This window comes from Thunnus maccoyii, chromosome 16 (assembly GCF_910596095.1).
Source record: "Thunnus maccoyii chromosome 16, fThuMac1.1, whole genome shotgun sequence".
Classification (NCBI taxonomy): domain Eukaryota; kingdom Metazoa; phylum Chordata; class Actinopteri; order Scombriformes; family Scombridae; genus Thunnus; species Thunnus maccoyii.
This window is the reverse complement of record NC_056548.1, coordinates 1,593,443-1,614,728: the sequence shown is the minus strand read 5'-3', so window position 1 is coordinate 1,614,728 and position 21,286 is coordinate 1,593,443. Positions and strand designations below refer to the sequence as shown.

General features: G+C 40.6%; 1 protein-coding gene across 1 annotated transcript in view; it reads right to left on the bottom strand.

The window, feature by feature from the left end:
• Positions 1 to 21,286, bottom strand: part of ehd4 (EH-domain containing 4) — a 42,211-nt gene that overhangs the window by 1,856 nt on the left and 19,069 nt on the right. Inside the window, exons 4-7 of the mRNA XM_042388442.1 lie at positions 8,488 to 8,654; positions 5,672 to 5,805; positions 5,196 to 5,307; positions 1,017 to 1,181 (exon numbers count right to left, since the gene is read on the bottom strand). Coding sequence (XP_042244376.1) covers positions 1,017 to 1,181; positions 5,196 to 5,307; positions 5,672 to 5,805; positions 8,488 to 8,654 — 578 coding nt within the window. The remainder of the gene's footprint in view (positions 1 to 1,016; positions 1,182 to 5,195; positions 5,308 to 5,671; positions 5,806 to 8,487; positions 8,655 to 21,286) is intronic.

Here is a 21,286-nt window from a genome sequence, read left to right as displayed (position 1 = left end):
CAGCCCCTCAGTTCAGCCTCTGTCTGAAACAGGCTGTTTTAGCTCCTGTCTCTTTAAGGCCCCGCCTCCTGATGAGCCCACTCTGTTCTGATTGGTCAGCTTCAGGAAGCTTCCTCCAGCTCCGGAGGCCACGTAAACAAACTATAGTAGCAGGATTTCACTTCTTCTTCTCCTTCTTTACTCTAAATGTCAACTTCTGATCTGAAATATGAGAGTGAACAACAGAACTAACAGCTGTTTGTGGTCATGTGAACAATCTGATGTCATCATGAGGAGGAAGTAGAGGTTACGCTGCAAATTAAGCGTCTAGAGCAGGTTGAAGCCCTGACTTTTGACTTGCAGGCAGCATTTCTACATACATTCACCTCAAGTTTTGTAACTTTGACCATATTTAACATCCGACATCAGAACAGGAAATAAATAACAGAAAATGCCAAAAAGCAGAATATGTCCCCTTTAAACGCCACTAAAAAACAGAAGGTTCTGTTCCAGGATGGATATTTTTGTTATTTACGCATAAATATAACAGTTTTGGGATGAGACTTTCTAACTTCTGGAACAGAACCTGAAGTTCTGGTTTCACTTCGACTCGCTGAGAATCAAATCTCCTGCTTTCCCAACAGGGACTCTGCAGCTGGACACTGTGTCCTCTGATGACCTCTGACCTCTGAGCGAGAACACAGCGTGCAAACCTGCAGGAGGATCAAAATACTACACAACACGTGTCAGAGAGAGAGAGTGTGTGTGTGTGTGTGTGTTTAGGTCTGCTGTCACCGGGGGACTGAAGAACTATAACATCAACATCCTCTCTCTTCAATAATCTAATAAATATAATGTAGTGAGGGAAACACACACCTGCAGCGTAGCATCTCTCTAAAGGCCTCACACACCAGCTGCAAAGTGTTTTCACATGACGACAGCGTTCAGTTTCGAGAACAGAGCGTTTATCATCACGTTAAGATCAGAAATTCTTCTGTGATGTCGCGTTTTTGTTGTTGTTGTTGTTTTTTTTGTACCTGCATCTTGGCAACGTTGGGGAAGTCTCCGGGGCTGATGTGATGCTCTCTCTGCAGGATGGTGTAGATCTCCGGCAGCCTCATGATCAGCTCCTCCTTCTTCTTCTCCCGCCCGAACAGAGACGGCATCTCCTTCTTCAGGTAGCTGATGATGTAAGCGTGCACCTGCGAAGGACGACAGCGGCGGCGTTTAAACACAATTCTACATTAAAATGATGAAAAACATCTTACAATAATGTCATGTTTAATCAATTTAATGAATGTTATTTATCAAACGACGACACTGAGACGTCCCTCATGGTGCAGAAGCTCTGTTGACATCATAGAACGCTTTGTTTTTATCACCCGCCTTCAGAAAGACGAACTTGACAGTTACTCAAAAGGGAAGGCGAACACACACACACACGCACACACACACACACACACACACACACACACACACACACACACACACACACACACACACACACACGCACGCACACACACACACACACACAGCCTGCTGTCAGGCCTCGGTTGAGCTCCGTTCAACAACAACACTGTTTATACAACAGTTTCCTCAATCACAGAGCTGAGACAGGAAGGCTGCTGTCCTGAGACAGACACACAGGACAGGTAGGAGAGATTAAATATAATAAGATCATAGTTTTGACTTCTAATGTTTGATTTAAATAGTCCAAAAAATTACTTAACGCCTCAGTATTTTCTTTTTTGTCACTAGACTTTTCACACGTTTCTTTCTGGTGGAAACGAGGCTCCGTATAAATAAAACAAAGGTCTCAGTTTCACTCAAACGTGAGACGAGATGTTGAGATGTCTCACTCTGGACCAAAGTGTTGGACCAAACAACTTTCATATCTACAAAATGTCTCAGTTCAAATAAAGTCCAAGACTTCATAAATGATATAAAGACAACATCAGTATCATCCACAGTACAATCACTCCAAATCAAACATCAAGAAAAAAAAAATTACATCAGATTATATAAGAGTTATTTACAAAATAACAAGCAATATGAGTTTCAAACCCTCATATAAGCCACAATTTCTTTCTAAAAGTGTGATAGTTTATTTTTTGTTTACATACATTCATCTAAAGGAACAAAGTAGGAGTTCACACAACCCTGCAAAAGTCGTCTTTAGGATATGAAATGTTTTACTTTTCTGGGCCAAATGTACAAACAGGGGGACATAAACTAGACGACACATTAAAGGACAGGTTCACCATTTTTAATTTCTAAAAACCCGACTCGCGGTTGGAAACGGGAGGCGAACAGCATCTCCTGCAGCTATCTAGCCGTCCATCCAACCCGCCACCTTCAAATTAGGAACTTTGTCATCTTATACAGATGTCACTGATGTCATGGAGTCTGTTTCAGACGTTGTCTATCGGACTACCCCGCTTCCTTATGTGAGGAGCTGGGAGTGAGAACAGGCTGGAGGAATGATTACAGCCAGGAAAACATCTGTAAAATGTTCATACCGTATGTGCACCTGACCTGCTTGAAAACTTGTGAACCCGTCCTTTAAAGAGAAAAGGAAGCAGCTCTCGGGCCAGATGAAATCACCTCTTGTTTGATTAGAAATACATCCTGAAATCTGAATGATATCAATGAAAGACGGAGCAGAAAAACAGGCGACTGAGCGGCGCCGGGAGAGAGAGTAAACTACACCGCTGCTGATGAATGAATTAACACGAGGAGGAGGAAGAGGAGGAATGTAGGTATGAGGGCAGAGAGCCCCGTCGGTCCTTCGTACCGACCCCCCCCCTGCATTATGGGAGGTGGAAGGAAGGAAGGAGGGGAGGGAGGGAGGTAGCGTAAATAAAAGGAGGGAGTGAGGTCATCTCTGAGGGCAAAGAGCCAGAGAACATCAGGACCATTAACCAGTAGTTAACAGGAGGGAGGAAGAGTAAAAATAAACTGGATTTAACTGGTTCTCAACACATTTGTAAACTAGAAGTCTTTCAGCAACAATTAATAACATCTTCAGTAAAGCTCCTACTGTACACGCACTGCAGGAATGTCCCATTACACAACCAGAACAACCAGAACAACCAGAACAACCAGAACAAACTCTGTGGTCGGTCCGTGAACTCCAGAACGACACACAGAAGTGTTTTCTGATCCGACGCCCTGATCAGCAGGATTACGTCCTCAGTCTGTGCTTTCCAAAACCATTACACAACACAGTTGGAAAATAAATATGTTTCATAATGTGACAACGTTGTGGTTACATTTTGTTTAGGTTTACGTGGCGTTCATGTAACGTCGGACGGATCAGAAAGATTCTCGTGTTAAGGACTTGTGAGTGTTCACGTCATCTGACAACTGATGAGGGTTTAAAAGACAAAATGACATTATATCCATTAATTTAAGGTTTGTTATATTGAAGGACATTCTGCGGCTGGTGTGAGGTGACAATGTTAGTTTGGTTTTCAGGCTCTTTCATATTATTAATTGTAAAGTCAGATCTCAGTGGACTGCAGGACCTCATATGGCTCAGGACTTTATCCCACACATCTGTGTTTTGGTGTGGCGCCTTCAGCACATTTACTGATCAAATCCAAATGAAAAGTAACAGCGCTCGAGGCCGATGACCCTCCTGAATCTGCAGACAAAAAACACTCAGTGCTCTCATTAGCAGTTCTCCACCCAGGAGAGGAAGAAAACAAGAAGTCCCTCATGACAAATAAAAACAACAAACAATCCTGAAGTACCAGACGTAATTTAAACAAACATACTATCAGCTTATATAGTTCAGTCCTTTAAGTTCTTCATGTCATATGAGCTATTTATGATTATAAGACAACCAACTGATGTTTTTGTAAAAAGTCTTTTTGAAGATAGCCCTGTTGTTTCCCTGAGATACTATTAATCCAAGAAGAAGAGAGTCCTCATGCTTCCGTTAGAGCAGAACTCACAATTTCACTCTCACCTGTCACTGATCAGTGTGTCTGTTTCAGCTCCTCATCAGTGACAGCAGATACAGCAAAGTTCAAATACTATATAACAAGTAAAAGTCCTGCATGAAAAATCCTTCTACAGTAGAAGTACATAAGTATTATGAGCTTGATGTAGTTCAAGTATTGCAGTAAAAGTAGTGGTTCGGTCCCTCTGACTGATATATTATTATATATGACATCATTAAGAGGTGAAGAGGTGAAGTTTCAGAGCTGAAAACCATCAGCTCTCCTGATGCTGTGAACAGAAACATGACTTCCTGCAGGAAGTCGTTCTCTTCAGGAACAACAGAAAACAACAACTACAGTACCTCCACCCTGTGAACTTCAAACACTCTGAGACTGATGGAGCCCCTTCAGGTTTCACAAAGAAACACATGGTGATATTTATCATGTGAACCCTGGCAGGAAGCTTCCTTCCCCAACACAAACGCAGAAGTCCCGGGCCGGTTAATGACGTGGTCGGATCAGGTGGTCAGTCTAAACAAAGGTCCAGGTCTCTTCATGACAGCAGTCTGAGTTCATTTTTACAGAGGCTTTAAATTTAGTTTCACGTCTACTTTCTTTTTTCTCAAGAAGAGGAAGAAGAAGAAATGTCATGTGTTTCAATTCCTTCATTGTCCTCTTAAAAATGAAACTTCAGAATAGCTTTCGTTCTCTGTGGTTACAGACAGATATTCAATCTAACCTGCCAGAGAATCATCACATTCTTAAGTTTTCGTCAGTATCAGAGTAATCCAGCGACAGTTGTCTGTACATCCATGAATACACTGCAAACAGCTGATTCAGCAGAATTTTAATGTTGTAAGTTTGCCAACATGTACACAAATATCGGCTATGAAGAGAATCACAGTACCTTCATTGGATGAGGTTTTATGGGTTCGTCCTTCTCTGATGGCCCATATTAGTTCACATTTTGTCAAATAGGCTCCATTAAAGTCATGTGAATCAGCTGTTTGCAGTGTAACATGATGTACAGGAAACCGTCACTATGAGCAGATTCTCAGGTTCTGAAAGGTTCCTGCTCCTGTGATGTTCTTCCTGTCTGAAGTTTGAGGAAGATCAAATTTCTTCGACTTTTTCTGTCTGGGATACACAACCAAGCATTCCACAATTTTCCCATGATTCCATAAACAAAACAGACGTTGGGACACTGGCGAGATTGACCTGCAGGTCTCGGTGTTAATTCCAACGTCAACGTGTCATTTCCTGTCTCACCTTGGCCAGCCTCGCCCTCTTGATGAGGTCGTTCAGTTTACGGAGCGCCGCGTTCCTCGGAAGACTCTGAATGTCCCTGAACAGATCCTGAGACTCCGCCTCAAACAGACGCCTGAGGAGGGACATGAACGCATGAATGAATGAATTAATGACCTGCTGAATGAATGAGTAAATGAGTAATAACTGAATGAATGAATGAAGGAATGGATGAAAGAAATAAAGAAAGAAAAGTTATGATGTCGTGGTCTAATGGCTGAATCAGAATGTACGAATGACTGAATTAATGAATGGTATTGTATCCTGGCTTGCTGAATGAATGAATGGAGGGTACTCATCAAGGCTTGCTAAATGAATTAATTACTTTACTTTACTAAATGAATGAATGAATGACTAAATGAATGGATGAATGGATGAATGGATGAATTGATGAATGGATGAATGGATGAATGAGTGAATGGATGAACTTGCTCTCTGACCTGTTCTCAGTGTTCTGCAGCGGTTTGGCCCAGAAGGAGCCCAGGTAAACTCTCACCACCTCTGGAGTGTTGATCACCTTCCCCAGTGACCACATGAGGGCGCCGTACACCCGCATCAGCTGCTGCGTGTCCACCTGAGAGCACAGGTGAAGAACAGGTGAGGAACAGGTGAGGAACAGGTGAGTAACAGGTGAGGAACAGGTGAAGAACAGGTGAGGAACAGGTGAAGAACAGGTGAGGAACAGGTGAAGAACAGGTGAGGAACAAAAGAGGAACAGGTGAGGAACAGGTGAGGAACAAAAGAGGAACAGGTGAGGAACAGGTGAGGAACAAAAGAGGAACAGGTGAGGAACAGGTGAGGAACAGGTGAGGAACAGGTGAGGAACAGGTGAAGAACAAAAGAGGAACAGGTGAGGAACAGGCGAGGAACAAGTGAAGAACAGGTGAGGAACAGGTGAGGAACAAGTGAAGAACAGGTGAGACCAGGAGAGGAACAGAAGAGAAACAGGTGAGGAACAGGTGAAGAACAGGTGAGGAACAGGTGAGGAACAGGTGAGGAACAGGTGAGGAACAGGTGAAGAACAAAAGAGGAACAGGTGAGGAACAGGCGAGGAACAAGTGAAGAACAGGTGAGGAACAGGTGAGGAACAAGTGAAGAACAGGTGAGACCAGGAGAGGAACAGAAGAGAAACAGGAGAGGAACAGGTGAAGAACAGGTGAGGAACAGGTGAAGAACAGGTGAGGAACAGGAGAGGAACAGGTGAAGAACAGGAGAGGAACAGGTGAAGAACAGGTGAGGAACAGGTGAGAACAGGTGAAGAGTAGGTGGGGAACAGGAGAGGAACAGATGAGGAACAGGTGAAGAACAGGTGAGGAACAGGTGAAGAACAGGTGAGGAACAGGTGAAGAACAGGTGAAGAACAGGTGAGGAACAGGTGAGGAACAGGTGAGGAACAGGTGAGGAACAGATGAAGAACAGGTGAGGAACAGGTGAAGAACAGGTGAGGAACAGGTGAGGAACAGGTGAAGAACAGGTGAGGAACAGGTGAAGAACAGGTGAGGAACAGGTGAAGAACAGGTGAGGAACAGGTGAGGAACAGGTGGGTGAAGAGGTGAGGAACAGGTGAGGAACAGGTGAGGAACAGATGAAGAACAGGTGAAGAACAGGTGAGGAACAGGTGAAGAACAGGTGAAGAACAGGTGAAGAACAGGTGAGGAACAGGTGAGGAACAGATGGGTGAAGAGGTGAGGAACAGGTGAAGAACAGGTGAGGAACAGAAGAGGAACAGGTTAAGAACAGGAGAGGAACAGATGGGTGAAGAGGTGAGGAACAGGTGAGGAACAGGTGAAGAACAGGTGAGGAAGAGGTGAGGAACAGGTGAAGAACAGGTGAGGAACAGATGGGTGAAGAGGTGAGGAACAGATGAAGAACAGGTGAAGAACAGGTGAGGAAGAGGTGAGGAACAGGTGAAGAACAGGTGAGGAACAGGTGAAGAACAGGTGAGGAACAGGTGAAGAACAGGTGAGGAACAGGTGAAGAACAGGTGAGGAACAGGTGAGGAACAGGTGAAGAACAGGTGAAGAACAGGTGAGGAAGAGGTGAGGAACAGGTGAGGAACAGGTGAGGAACAGGTTAAGAACAGGAGAGGAACAGGTGAAGAACAGGTGAGGAACAGGTGAGGAACAGGTTAAGAACAGGAGAGGAACAGGTGAAGAACAGGTGAGGAACAGGTGAAGAACAGGTGAGGAACAGGTGAAGAACAGGTGAGGAACAGGTGAGGAACAGGTTAAGAACAGGTGAGGAACAGGTGAAGAACAGGTGAGGAACAGATGAAGAACAGGTGAGGAACAGGTGAGACCAGGAGAGGAACAGGTGAGACCAGGAGAGGAACAGAAGAGAAACAGGAGAGGAACAGGTTAAGAACAGGAGAGGAACAGGTGAGGAACAGGTGAAGAACAGGTGAAGAACAGGAGAGGAACAGGTGAGGAACAGGTGAAGAACAGGTGAGGAACAGGTGAGACCAGGAGAGGAACAGGTGAGACCAGGAGAGGAACAGGTGAGACCAGGAGAGGAACAGAAGAGAAACAGGAGAGGAACAGGTTAAGAACAGGAGAGGAACAGGTGAGGAACAGGTGAAGAACAGGAGAGGAACGGGTGAGACCAGGAGAGGAACAGAAGAGAAACAGGAGAGGAACAGGTTAAGAACAGGAGAGGAACAGGTGAGGAACAGGTGAGGAACGGGTGAGAACAGGTGAAGAACAGGTGAGACCAGGAGAGGAACAGAAGAGAAACAGGAGAGGAACAGGTTAAGAACAGGAGAGGAACAGGTGAGGAACGGGTGAGAACAGGTGAAGAACAGGTGAGACCAGGAGAGGAACAGAAGAGAAACAGGAGAGGAACAGGTGAAGAACAGGAGAAGAACAGGTGAAGAACAGGAGAGGAACAGATGAGGAACAGGTGAAGAACAGGAGAGGAACAGATGAGGAACAGGTGAAGAACAGGAGAGGAACAGATGAGGAACAGGTGAGGAACAGGAGAGGAACAGGTGAAGAACAGGCGAAGAACAGGTGAAGAACAGGTGAAGAACAGGAGAGGAACATGTGAGAACAGGTGAAGAACAGATGAAGAACAGGTGAGGAACAGGTGAAGAACAGGTGAAGAACAGGTGAAGAACAGGTGAGGAACAGGTGAAGAACAGATGAAGAACAGGTGAGGAACAGGTGAAGAACAGGTGAGGAACAGGTGAAGAACAGGTGAGGAACAGGTGAAGAACAGGTGAGGAACAGGTGAAGAACAGGTGAGGAACACCTCCCACCTGGTCAGCCTTGTTGAGGACGACTCGGATCTTGTCGTCTTGACCTTTGAAGGCTCTGATGGCCTCAGAGAATTCGTCAGAAATGTCCAGTTTGTGAGCATCGAACAGCAGAATGATGCGATCGACCCGCTCGCCGAACCACCGCAGGACCTCCGCAAAGTCATAACCTGCAGACACACACAGGAGGATTATTACTCACACGCTTCATCTACAGTCAAAGCAACCTCCGAAACACCGTCTGGACATTCTGACAAAATCCAGTCTGTGCAAAAATGTATTTAAAAGTTTATCTGAAGCTAATATGAAGCTTCAGCGTCCAAATGAGTCAAATCAAGTAGATATCTTTCAACGTTACAGTCTTTTTAGTGGCAAAGTTCCTCTTTTTGTTACTATACTTCCACCTGCAGCTCAACAGGGAAACACAAAGAGGGAATTTGATGCTAAAAAGACTGTAAATGTGTCAGATATCCACTTGATATGACTAACTCAGACTGATGAAGCTGAATAGAAGCTTCACACAGACTTTTAAATGACTGTGTGGACACACTGTGGATTTCGGCCTCCATCACTTCCATTGAAAACACATCTGAAGGGGAAACATTGTGAACTGGTCCTTTAAAACAAATGCGTTTATATGAGTTCTTCTTGCATGAGGCTCATTGTAATGCCCTCTGATATGATGGAAACACGACTCTGTGTGTGAGTGTGTGTAAAGTGATCTGTGACCGTCAGGGTGTGGTTCCTCTGAAACTGGGTGACACTGAGCTCTGAACTGGAAACTAAAATAGAGACAAAAAGCTTTTACACTTTAAGAGAAGAAAGAGCTACGCTACAGATAGAAATCTGTGTTCTACTCGTCTTTACTGCGTAAGCGGAAAATATCCTGATACTGGAAACAGAAACAGGATATTTTCAGAGATCTAACAAGCAGTTTGACCAGAAAGAACAGTTTCACCAGACTTTGTGCTACTTTACAGTTTAAATCCACTAACAGCTATAATTACGACGTGGTCACATGACTCAGCTGAGTAAACTTCATAACCTGATGAAGGCCGTGACATGCAGCTGAAAGTTCAGGGGGGGAAAGCTAGTAGGTGAACCCTGAGTTGTTTTTGTTAAGAGTGAACTTTCACTCCCAACATATTTAATTGTTAATAATACTTTAGTAACGTGAACTTTTACTTGTTTTGTAGTATTTGTAGCTGCAGGACGTCACTGCATCTTCCAGCAGTGACTCAAATACAGTTTTTACTTACAGAGATTTGAATGGGAAACATTATTTTATTATGGGACACTTTAAACAGAGTTAGTTACCATCTGCCCACATATACAACCACCTCTTATCATGTGACCAAAGTTTCATATCACCATTCTGCATAATGAGGAGTCACTTCTACTTTTAGTCAAAGTAAAAGATCTGAGAACACCAGAAGGAAGTGAGGAAATAATCAATTAGTTGTCATATCTTCTCTAAAATGATCAGTTGCTGTTTTTCTGTTTTATGTCAGTCTGAGCTGCAACTAATGATTATTCTCTTGATTATCGGATTATTTGTTTGATCTTTAAAAATGTGAAAAAAGGGTGAAAAATATGGATCAATGTTTCCCAAAACGTCCTCAAATATCTTGTTTTTGTCCACAAGCCAAAGATATTCAGTTAATTCAGATATTAATCGATTATCAAAAACAGTTAACAGTTGGCATCGAATCGATTAATCGCTGCAGCTTTAAACAAATCCAGACATTTGATCAAAGGACACCGAGGACTGTGAGAGAATGTGATGGACTTACATCAGGTCAAACTCTCACCTGCCAACAGGAAATGACTTATATTCCCATCAGCCTCGGCTCTACATGTGTTACGTAGTTTTGTGTTTGTCCTCGTCTTTAAAGTCACCTTTCAAATCTAGTTTACACAACACACACACACACACAGCTGAACTGTACACACACACACACACAAACACACACACACGCACGCGCACACACACACACACACACACACACACACACACACACACACACACACACACACACACACACACACAGAAACTCCTTCAGTAAACTCTTCACCATCCAGGATTTTATTCGTCAGCATCAAATGTCAGACTGAAACATCTCAACAACTATTAAAGACGTTTCTATGAAACTTTGTTCCAACATTGATGCTCCTCAGAGGATGAATCCTACTGACTCTGGTGACTTTTCCTGTAGCGCCACCATGAGGAGACTTTTTACTTCTTTATTGAAATATTTAAACATCTATAAGATGGTTCGCTGTGAAATTTGGTTTCAAACATTCGTGTTCCCCTCATGATGAATTATAATAACTTTGATCCTCTGACTTTTCATGTAGCGCCACCATCTGGTCAAAATGTTTTAATTATTTTATGACTAAAAAGCTGCAAAACTAAGGACATTCCCATCAGCCTTTGCAAATGTTAGCATGCTAACACGCTAAACCAACACGGTGAACATATCTGAGTTTTGTTTAATCAACATTTTAATCATGTAATCTTTCAATTAAAGCAAAAGTCCTGAACAGAATGCAGAGTTTAACAACATGAAATATGAAACAGTTTGACTGAACATCTGGATTATTTATCTGTTTTTAAGGCTGAAACAGCAGAAAGGAACTAAAAATGTCAAGTTTGATGAACAAAATTATTCATGACAACACCTGCATCAATCAATCAATCAATCAATCTATTAATTAAGCGTTCTATATGATATATATATCTATCTATAATGCTGCTGTGTGTGTGTGTGTGTGTGTGTGTGTGTAATTGTACCAGCATCCCCCTGCGACATTTAACACCGACACCGCTGTCCACACTCACAACATCACTGCAGGGCAACACACACGTCTGAGTGTTTGTGGACACAACACACACACACACACACACACACACACACACACACACAGGAGAGTGCAGCAGGATGCAGTTGTTGGCACACTGAGTCTTTGCTGAGTGTATCATGTCACTGCTTCTTCCTGCAGGTTTAACCACCATCATGCAGCTTTAAATAAGACCGGTGGAGATGATTCCAGTGACTTTACCGCTTTAATATTTGGTGTTTTTCATATTCATCAGGTTCGAGTCGCTTTTTTAACAAGTGTTAACAGATGTCTGCGGAGACGCCATCATAACAAAAGATTTATGTCTCTCCCGCGGCAGTAAACACAACACATGGACCCTCTGATGTAATCTGAGCTTTAAAACATTCGGAGCCGACGAACAGTAAACATTCCAACGTTGTTAATAATTGATAAAAAAATGATTCAGCTGGGTGATGAGGAGGGTTTCACAGTTTTTTAGAGTTCCAAAGAGAGCATGATGTAAAAAGTTAAAACATGTGGAAAGTTTTTAGAGTCTATGTTAAAAAAGAGACTGATTACAGAGATAGTCCATCCAGAGAAGAAGTCCATCACAGATTCATCATTTCACTCCTAAAAACATCATCAGACGCAGTATGGACATTTTTTTAAAACAATGATGAAAATCGATGCAGAGGTCCAGAGATATCGTCTTTCTTATTCCACACATTCCTGGCGCCTACATCACCCACAATGCACCTGGAGATTGTGGCGTGTTATGCTAGTAGCGGCTAATGTAGCCTGGCGCTGCTAGCATCCAGCAGAGACGAGGAGCTACAGAGGTCTGATAACCTTAGCTCAGATTATGAGAAATAATAAAATATGTTACCACAGTTATGCAGATGACACACAAATTTACACAACCGTATCACCAGAGGACTCTGGTTCAAACTGAGTAAATGCATTTAACAAATCAATGATTGGATGTGCCAGAATTTTCTTCAGTTAAAGACAAAACTGAAGTAATTGTTTTTGAAGCCAAGGATGAACGATTAAAAGTCAGCACTCAGCTTCAATCAATAATGTTAAAAACCACAAACCAAGCCAGAAATCCTGGTGTCGTCATGGACTCAGACCTGAATTTCAACAACCACATTAAAACAATTACAAAGTCAGCCTACTATCACCTGAAGAATATATCAAGGATTAAAGGACTTCTGTCTCTGCAGGATTTGGAAAAACTTGTTCATGCATTTATCTTCAGTAGACTCGACTACTGTAACGCCGTCTTCACAGGTCGATCAGACAGCTGCAGCTGATTCAGACGCTGCTGCTCGAGTCACTAAGACCAAAAAAGAGGATCATATCACTCCAGTTCTCAGATCTTTACACTGACTTCCCCAAAGAATTGATTTTAAGATATTGCTGTTGGTTTATAAAGCACTGGATGGTTTCTGATCTGCTGCTACGTTATGAACCATCCAGACCTCTCAGGTGGTCTGGATCAGGTCTGGATCAGGTCTGGATCAGGTCTGCTTTCTGTCTCCAGAGTCAAAACTAAACCTGGAGAAGCAGTGTTCAGTTTTTATGCTCCACATATATGAACAAACTCCCAGAAAACTGCAGGTCTGCTGCGACTCTCAGTTCTTTAAATCACAGCTGAAGACTTTTCTGTTTGCCGCCTTTTATTAAACCACATTAAGGGTTAATATTTTACACTGCACTGTTACTTTTATTCTCTTGTTTTATCTGTTTTATTCCCTTTTTAGCTTCTTTTTATTTCCAAATGTAACACTTTTTAATTGTTTTTATATGTCTTTTTACTTTTATATTGTTTTAATGCCTTTTATGCTTTATATAAAGCACTTTGAAGTGCCTTGTTGTTGAAATGTGCTACACAAATAAACTTGGCTTGCCTTTTCAAACTTGTCATCTTCAGCCCCAAATCGACGCTGTGACAAGCAGTGACATCAACAAAAAGCTTTTTGCACACCTATAATAAACACACAATGAGGTGGAAAACCACATATAATGTTGAGCATTAACGAGCCTTAAGTGAACCTTGAGCCAGGATAATTTTCTCAAATGTTAAAGGCAGTTTATTATCGGTTGACTGCATGAATTTAAATATCAAACATCACCAAATTTGCTGAAACTTTGACTCCACTGAAATTAATTGAAGTCCACTAAAGACGCTGCTGTTATAAATATTGTTGTGAACAAACAAAGACGTAGTTGTGTGCAGATACAGGACAAAAAAATTCAATTAAAGAACAACAAAAAAAAAAATGTTTTGACTGAAAAATGCAGCGTTTTAACCTTTTTGGGTGTTGATCAGATCATCAAATATTGATGCGAGCAGGCCTGTCCTGTGCAGGTGTTCCAGCCTGGACGCGTCCCGTCATGAATAACTGATGTGTGAAGGTGTCAGAACTGAGAGCAGAAGAGTCGCTTCAGGTTGCAGCTGCAGGTTCAGGCTGTGCGCAGTAAACACAGTCAGCAGCAGCAGCCGCAGGGTCACTTCCTGTGAGCACCTGCAACACTCATTACAGCTGAACTCCGGCCAGGTAGACCGACAGCAACACACCTGACACATCAGTCTTCACTTTAGCTGCTGATTTTCAGTTAGTTAAACTCTTTTAATGGAAACGTTTATTAGTTTTATTGCCCCACCTTCCCTGATTTTAGTTTTATTCTGCTTTATTTATTTTATGTTGTTCTTTTAGCACCTTTGTTCTTTCATCCTTGTGTGTTTTTATGTGATTCTGTGTGAAGAATAAGTTGGTAATAAAAGGTCATCAATGAATATTTTTCATCCAGGTTTCTGTTGAAGCAACGAGGTCCTGCAGGGTTTAATATGTGGTGTCACTGCTGCTTCTATTACAGGACGACGGATTACTTCACATGTTCCATTTCCTCTTTAAAGGGAAATGCCTTCAGTCTAACAATACTGCTTCCTCTTCAGTACCATAACGTATTATATTTATGTCCTAGTCTGGAAAAACTGTGTGCAGAGTTCAACAAAGAAACCTTGAGATATTTTCACAACAATTGTTTTTTTTTTTAAATTCCATTTAGGTTTTATTGATTCAGGCGGTTAAACACAGTCTGGATTTGAATCTCTGTCTCCTGTTTTTCCTGCTTTTCTTCACTTGGAATGTAACTGAGGATTATTTTCATTATCAATGAATCTGTTGATCGTTTTTTCCAATTAATGTATTTTGTGTTTAGTCTATAAAAAAGCTTCATTATTACATTAAGATCACATTACTTCTTTATATGTCTTGTTTTGTCCAACAATGTTTCAATTAAAATATTAAGTTGACAAATATATAAAACAGAGAAAATCAGTTGATTAACAGACTGGTCAACTGACACATAATTAATTAAAAACTATTTTGATAATTAATGTTTGTTTTTATCATTTATCAAGAAGATATTCTCTGGTTGCAGCTTCTCTAATGTGATCATTTAGAGCTTTTGTGTGTTTTATATCATTGTAAACTGAATATCTTTGAGTTTTGGGCTGTTTGTCGGACAAAACACCACATCTGAAAATGTGAATTTGGGCTGAAAGACAATTTACAGTTAAATAAGAGTCTACAGTCGTCTTAGAAACTGTATGAAGTTGAACATCTGCTAACATCTGCTGATTATTCTCTCGATTCACTAATTAACCGTTCAGTCGATGAAATAGTGAAAAAAATGGAATTCACAGTTTCTCAGAGGCCGAAGTAACGTCTTCAGTTTGTTTTGACTAATAATCCAAAACCATAAATATTCAATTTACTGTCACAAGACAAACAGCAAATGATCTCATCTGAGAAGCTGGAACCAGAGAACGTTTTGCTGTTTTTACTGGAAAATGATGAATCACTGCAGCCGGCAGCCATGTTGATGTTTACCTTGTTTACTATCTTAGATTAGCGTGTTAGCTGCTGATGCTAACATTTGCTAATTAGCACGAAACACAAAGTGCAGCTGAGGCTGATGGGAAGGTCACGGGACAAAATGACATTTTGACCAGATGATGGCGCTAGATGAAAAGTCAGAGGATCAAAGGTCAATTCATCAATGTCTGAACCAAATGAAACAACAATCCATCAAACAGCTGTTGAGATATTTGAGTCACAGACACAAGAAAACAAATCAATACAATAATCAATACTGGAAATAATGCTTATTTGCAGCCCCAAACATGACATCAACACTCCTGTGACTTTGGAACTTTTGTTAATAAAGTTGAGTTTGAAGATTCATTATTGACTTTGAATTAAAGGTTCACCTGATTAAGATTTTCCTGAGCTTTCAGCTGCATCTCATGGCCTTCATCGGTTTCAGAGTTTGCTCAGTTGCCATGGAGACAATTACAGCCTCCACCCATATACAACCACCTGTTATCACATGACCGCGACTCCATATTCAGGTCATGTGATGACAGCACAGCCAGCTCCATGACAACCACTGATGAAGACCAAGAGATGGCACTAAAAGCTCCGGAAAAGTTGTATTAATAAAGCTTTTTAATTATAAATATGTCTCCTAGTTTAGTGACGGATTTACAGCGTTTCTCAAGATAAATATGACGTGACAGTTTTCCTGATGAGCAGTGATGTAACGTCGTCCAGAAGTCACTGAGTTCATTTACTGGATCAGGACTGAACAGTGACGAAGCGGATCAGAGAAACCAGAAACCAGGACTGGACTGAGCCAGCTGCAGCACAAGGGAGGGATTACTGTCTGAAAGCCCTGCAGGACCAGTTAGGTTTAAGAATTTACATAAAGGCTCCGATCCAGAAGAGGCTCATTGAAATACTGAAATACTTTAAATCACAGAAGAAACAGAAGAGAAGAGGAAAGAAGAGGAAAACCGAACAGAATGAAATGAAGGAAGGAGAGAAGAAAGCTGAGGAGAGAAATAAAAGGAAGTGATGTGATGTGAAGACAAATAAAGTGATGAAGCAAAGAAGTGAAGAAAAGAAAAGTGAGGAGTAAGGAAATGAAAATAAGACGATAAAAGACAAAAAACTGAAGAGAAGTAAAGTAAAAAAAAATATGAGACATGGAAGTGAAGACAAGAAGAGAAGAGAATCAAAACTTAATCAGAATGAAACACTGCAGAAGTTTGTAGTTATTTGTCTTTTGTTTCTGATGAATTCAAACAACAAAACCAGTGGAGGAAAGTAACTAAGTACATTTACTCAAGTACTGTACTTAAGCCCAGTTTTGAGGTACTTGTACTTTACTTGAGTATTTCCATGTGATGCTACTTTCTACATTTCAGAGGGAAATATTGTATTTTCTACTCCACTACATTTATTTGACAGCTTTAGTTACTTTTCAGATGAAGATTTGACACAATGGATAATATAACAAGCTTTTAAAATACAACACATTGTTAAAGATGAAACCAGTGGTTTCCAACCTTTTTGGCTTTTGACGTCTTACAAAAAGCAGTGTGTAGTCGGGGTCACATTTCACATGTCTATGAGTTGTTAACAGCTCCACCAAATAGTGATTTTTCCCTCTAAACTTCTCACATGCTTTCATTTCAATAAATGTTCAAATGATCCAATATTTCAGCAAAAATCAAAGATTAGAGAAAAAGTCCAAAAACTGAAAACAGATTTGTGTATCAGAACTTTGTTTTTTCTTCTTTCCTCTCCCATGAATCATCTCACCACCCCTCAGATTTATCTGCTGACCCTTTGGAGGGGCCCGACCCCTAGGTTGGGAACCACTGGACTAAACTAGCTAACTGTATATAAAGTAGTGTAAACTAGCTCCACCTCCAGCAGCTACAACAGTAACATGCTGCTCTAACACTGATGCTTCACTATTAATAATCTAATGATGTCATATATAATAATATATCAGTCAGAGGGACCAAACCACTACTTTTACTGCAATACTTTAACTACATCAAGCTCATAATACTTATGTACTTTTACTGCAATACTTTAACTACATCAAGCTCATAATACTTATGTACTTTTACTGCAATACTTTAACTACATCAAGCTCATAATACTTATGTACTTTTACTGCAATACTTTAACTACATCAAGCTCATAATACTTATGTACTTTTACTGCAATACTTTAACTACATCAAGCTCATAATACTTATGTACTTTTACTGTAGGAGGATTTTTCATACAGGACTTTTACTGGAGTATTTTTACATTGCTGTATTGGTATTTTTACTGCAGTAAAGTATCTCAGTACTTCTTCGTCACCACTGGACACAAATGGAAAACAAGATGTACGAGCAACAACTGTCGTCACCAACTGAGGAGACAAAATGCATGAAATACAAATAAAGACACGTGAAGTTTCGTCCTGCAGAAACTGTGAAGCTTCAGTCTCCAGTCAGTCTCCGCCCGCTGATGGCAGCTGATCAGTAAGCATTTCTGACCACAGCCAAGAGGGCAAACAGCAGCTCCACCCTGAAGGATCTACAGCCAAACATGCAACTGTAGCGTCTCCGTGAAACACACACAGAGCTCAACACGTCGACTCTGAAACACCAGACTTTAAATACAGTAAACTAAAGATGTTCTGATCAAGTTTTTATGGCTGCAGATACAGAGTCTGATCCAATCTGATCATTTATTTAGCTGAGTGGTGACTAAATATTTATATGACATCATGTCATCGGAAAAGTTAAAACACATAGCAAAAGAAGAATTCAGGGCAGCTGAAACCTGGGCTTTGGTCTTACAGGCAGCAGTTTTACATACGTTCACCTCAGTTTAGCAGACGTTTAATAGGAGAAGGTGAAGCGAGGAGGATGTCTCACTCTGTGGGAGTTAATGGAAACAAAAAAAAAAACTTCACAAACAATCTTTGACTGAGCAGAAACCAGCTGGACTACAGCATGTACTTGGTGAATTAAGTCTAATTCTGGTTAATCTATTAATGATTTTTAATAAAAAATATAAAACGTCAGGACATCACATCTATTATTGTTTCCCAGAAGCCTCATGTGACTTAATTGCCAAACTAGTGAATTGTGAATCAAACTGAACAAAGTCAGTGATTCGCACGGCTAACATGCATGTACTTCAATAAAATAGTTCCTTATCTAAATTAGTCGACAGACAGAGAGTTAATTAGCAACTATTTTGATTTTAGTTGTTTTTCAAGCAAAAATGCCAAATATTTGCTTGTTCCAGCTTCTCAGTTGTGATGATTTCATGCTTTTCTTTGTCATACTGAATATATTTGTGTTTTGGACTGTTGGTTGGACAAAACAAGACATCTGAAGACGTCACTTCTGACTATAATGAAATTATAACGGCCATTTTTACCCGTTTCCTGACATTTTATAGACCAAACGATTAATCGGTTAATTGAGAAAATAATCTGCAGATGAATCGATAATTAAAACAAATCAACAAATCACACGTGCGGTTTGACAACACGTCTTCACAACAGGTTAAACATGTAGAACACGCGTGTGCTTCAGTGTTTTAACCAGATATTCATGTTCAGTCTGTCCTGAGTGTTAATAAACATGATAAAAACATTGGGAGCTGTGATCTGACTGAACCTTCAGCGTCTGTAACGCTGGAGTTTAATGTGTCAGACATGCAGCTGACGTCAACCTGCCTCTGTGTGTGTGTGTGTGTGTGTGTGTGTGTGTGTGTGTGTGTGTGTGTGTGTGTGTGTGTGTGTGTGTGTGTGTGTGTTGAGTCACAGTTGGCCTGTTGGACGTATTCAGGAGGAATTCAGCCTCAGCTGAGCAGCTCTAACCGCTTCCAGATGGAGGGAACGCCCCAACGCCGCTTCCTGCAGCCCTCCGTCCCTCCCTCTAATCCTCCCCCTCCCTGCATCCACCCAGCTGAGGCTTTAACTGATGCTGTCATCATCATCATCCAGGCTGCAGCATGTTGGATCACATCACGGCAAAAGCTTTTCTTTAACCAGAGTCAAACTGAGGATTTTGCTGTTTATGTTTTATTTTAGAGCTGAAATGATCTGTCGGTTAATCTGAGCAATTATTTTGATAATCAATTAATCATTTCAAGTAAAACTTCTCAGAAATTGCAGATTCCAGCTTCTCCAGAGTGACGATTTGCTGCTTTTCTCTGTTTATATCTCTGTAGGGCTGCAACTGACTATTGTTTTCATTATCGATTATTTGTTTCAAAAAGCCAAAGGTGACGTCTTCAAATGTCTTGTTTTGTCCACATTTGTCACATTTATGAAGCTGGAATCAGAGAATTTGGACTTTGTCTTCTTAAAAAAATGGCAAAACAATGAATCGATTATCAAAATAGCGGGCAATTAATTTAATAGTTGGCAACTCGTCAATTAATCGACTAATCGTTGCAGCTCTATGTCAATATAAACTGAATATCTGAGTTTTGAACCATTTATCAGAAAAAACAAAGACATTTGAAGATTTCTTCTTCTTGGTCACTAGATGCTGATACCGATAAATGTTGGTCAGATGGAAAATGTTCTCCACAAATATCAAGTCTTTTTTTTAATCTTTAATATCCATCAAGAAGAGAAAGCAGCAGGATTTCGTTCAGAGATGGTTGATTTAGATTAATCGATTAATTGATTAGACAGAAAACATTTTAGTCGTTTTTAAAGGAAAATTGCTGGTTTCAACTCCTAAAATGTGAGGACTTGAAGCTTTTATCGTCATACATGAAAGTAAACTGAATATTTTTTTAACTTTGGACTGTTGAGCAGACAAAACAGGACATTTGAAGACGTCCCCATGAACTCTAAAATTATAGGAGGCATTCTTCATTACTTTCTGATATTTCATAGACAAAACAATTAATCAATTAACCAAGAAAATAACTGGTAGATTGAATGATAAACTTCTATCTTTGTTCTCTCTTTTTCAGTGTGTTTCTCTCCGTCAGCTGTTAATAACTGACGTTAATGCTGTCATAACTAAACTGAAGCTGATCTCTGGTTAATGTGGTTGTTACACGTCTGTGTCTGTACTCAGGCAATGATTGTTTGTGAGCTGATAGGACTCCCGCAGGCACATTTATCAACTCTGATAGTTTCTAACTTGTCTAAGAAAGGTAAAAATTATTCCACACACACACACACACACACACACACACACACACACACACACCTGTCTACGAGATACAAAAAAGATGTGTGTAACTGTGTGTTCATAAGGAAAGTGAAGTATATTTTAGAGGTCGTTCGCATATAAAGTCACCTGGAAGACTTGATTGAAAGAGAATTTACTTGAGTTGTTTCAACCTGAACAAAAAGTTCACGGCTTTATGAATCAGTTTTATAAACGTACAGAGCTGAGCGGGAAAACGAGAGAGAAGCAGAGTCTCTGGTGAGTTCAGTTCAGTCGGACGCTGAACTGGACGCCAACGGCAACATCAGTTTGTTTCTGTGTCGTATGCGCATATAGTGTACATGTGCGTATCAGAGTATATAACAAAAACAGTACATCTGTTTTTTCTTTGTCTTGGATCTAAATCATAGATGCTTTTAAAACTAGAGAATAGAGACTGAATACATTTGCAACATGCTTCATAATTCTGTTTTAATGTTATATATATTTTCACTCTATTTACATTAACGATGCAGAAAGTCAGTTATATCATCAGTTCCAGGGTAACAGTGACATGTTCTGCACGATCAGCTGTTTAGTAGAAACAAAACTAAAAGCAGGAAAATGAAAATGAGTTAGTGTGCTGCATGTTCGTGTCTGAGAGACGTGATCTATATCAGTTAAGTCAGCGTGAAGGAAGCGTTTATTTATTCTTTGAGGGAGATTTCAGGACGGTGCTTGGACTCACATTAAAGAGTCCGACTGCAGCCGCTTAACGTTGTTTACAGTGATAACGTTAAATTCAACATATTACTGACAGTAGAATGTTGTGTAATAACTACTCGTCCATGAAATTATAATTATTCCTTATTTCTTTAGAAGCACAAACATCTGATATTTTCTACTGTAGAGCAGCCAGAAGACACAGATG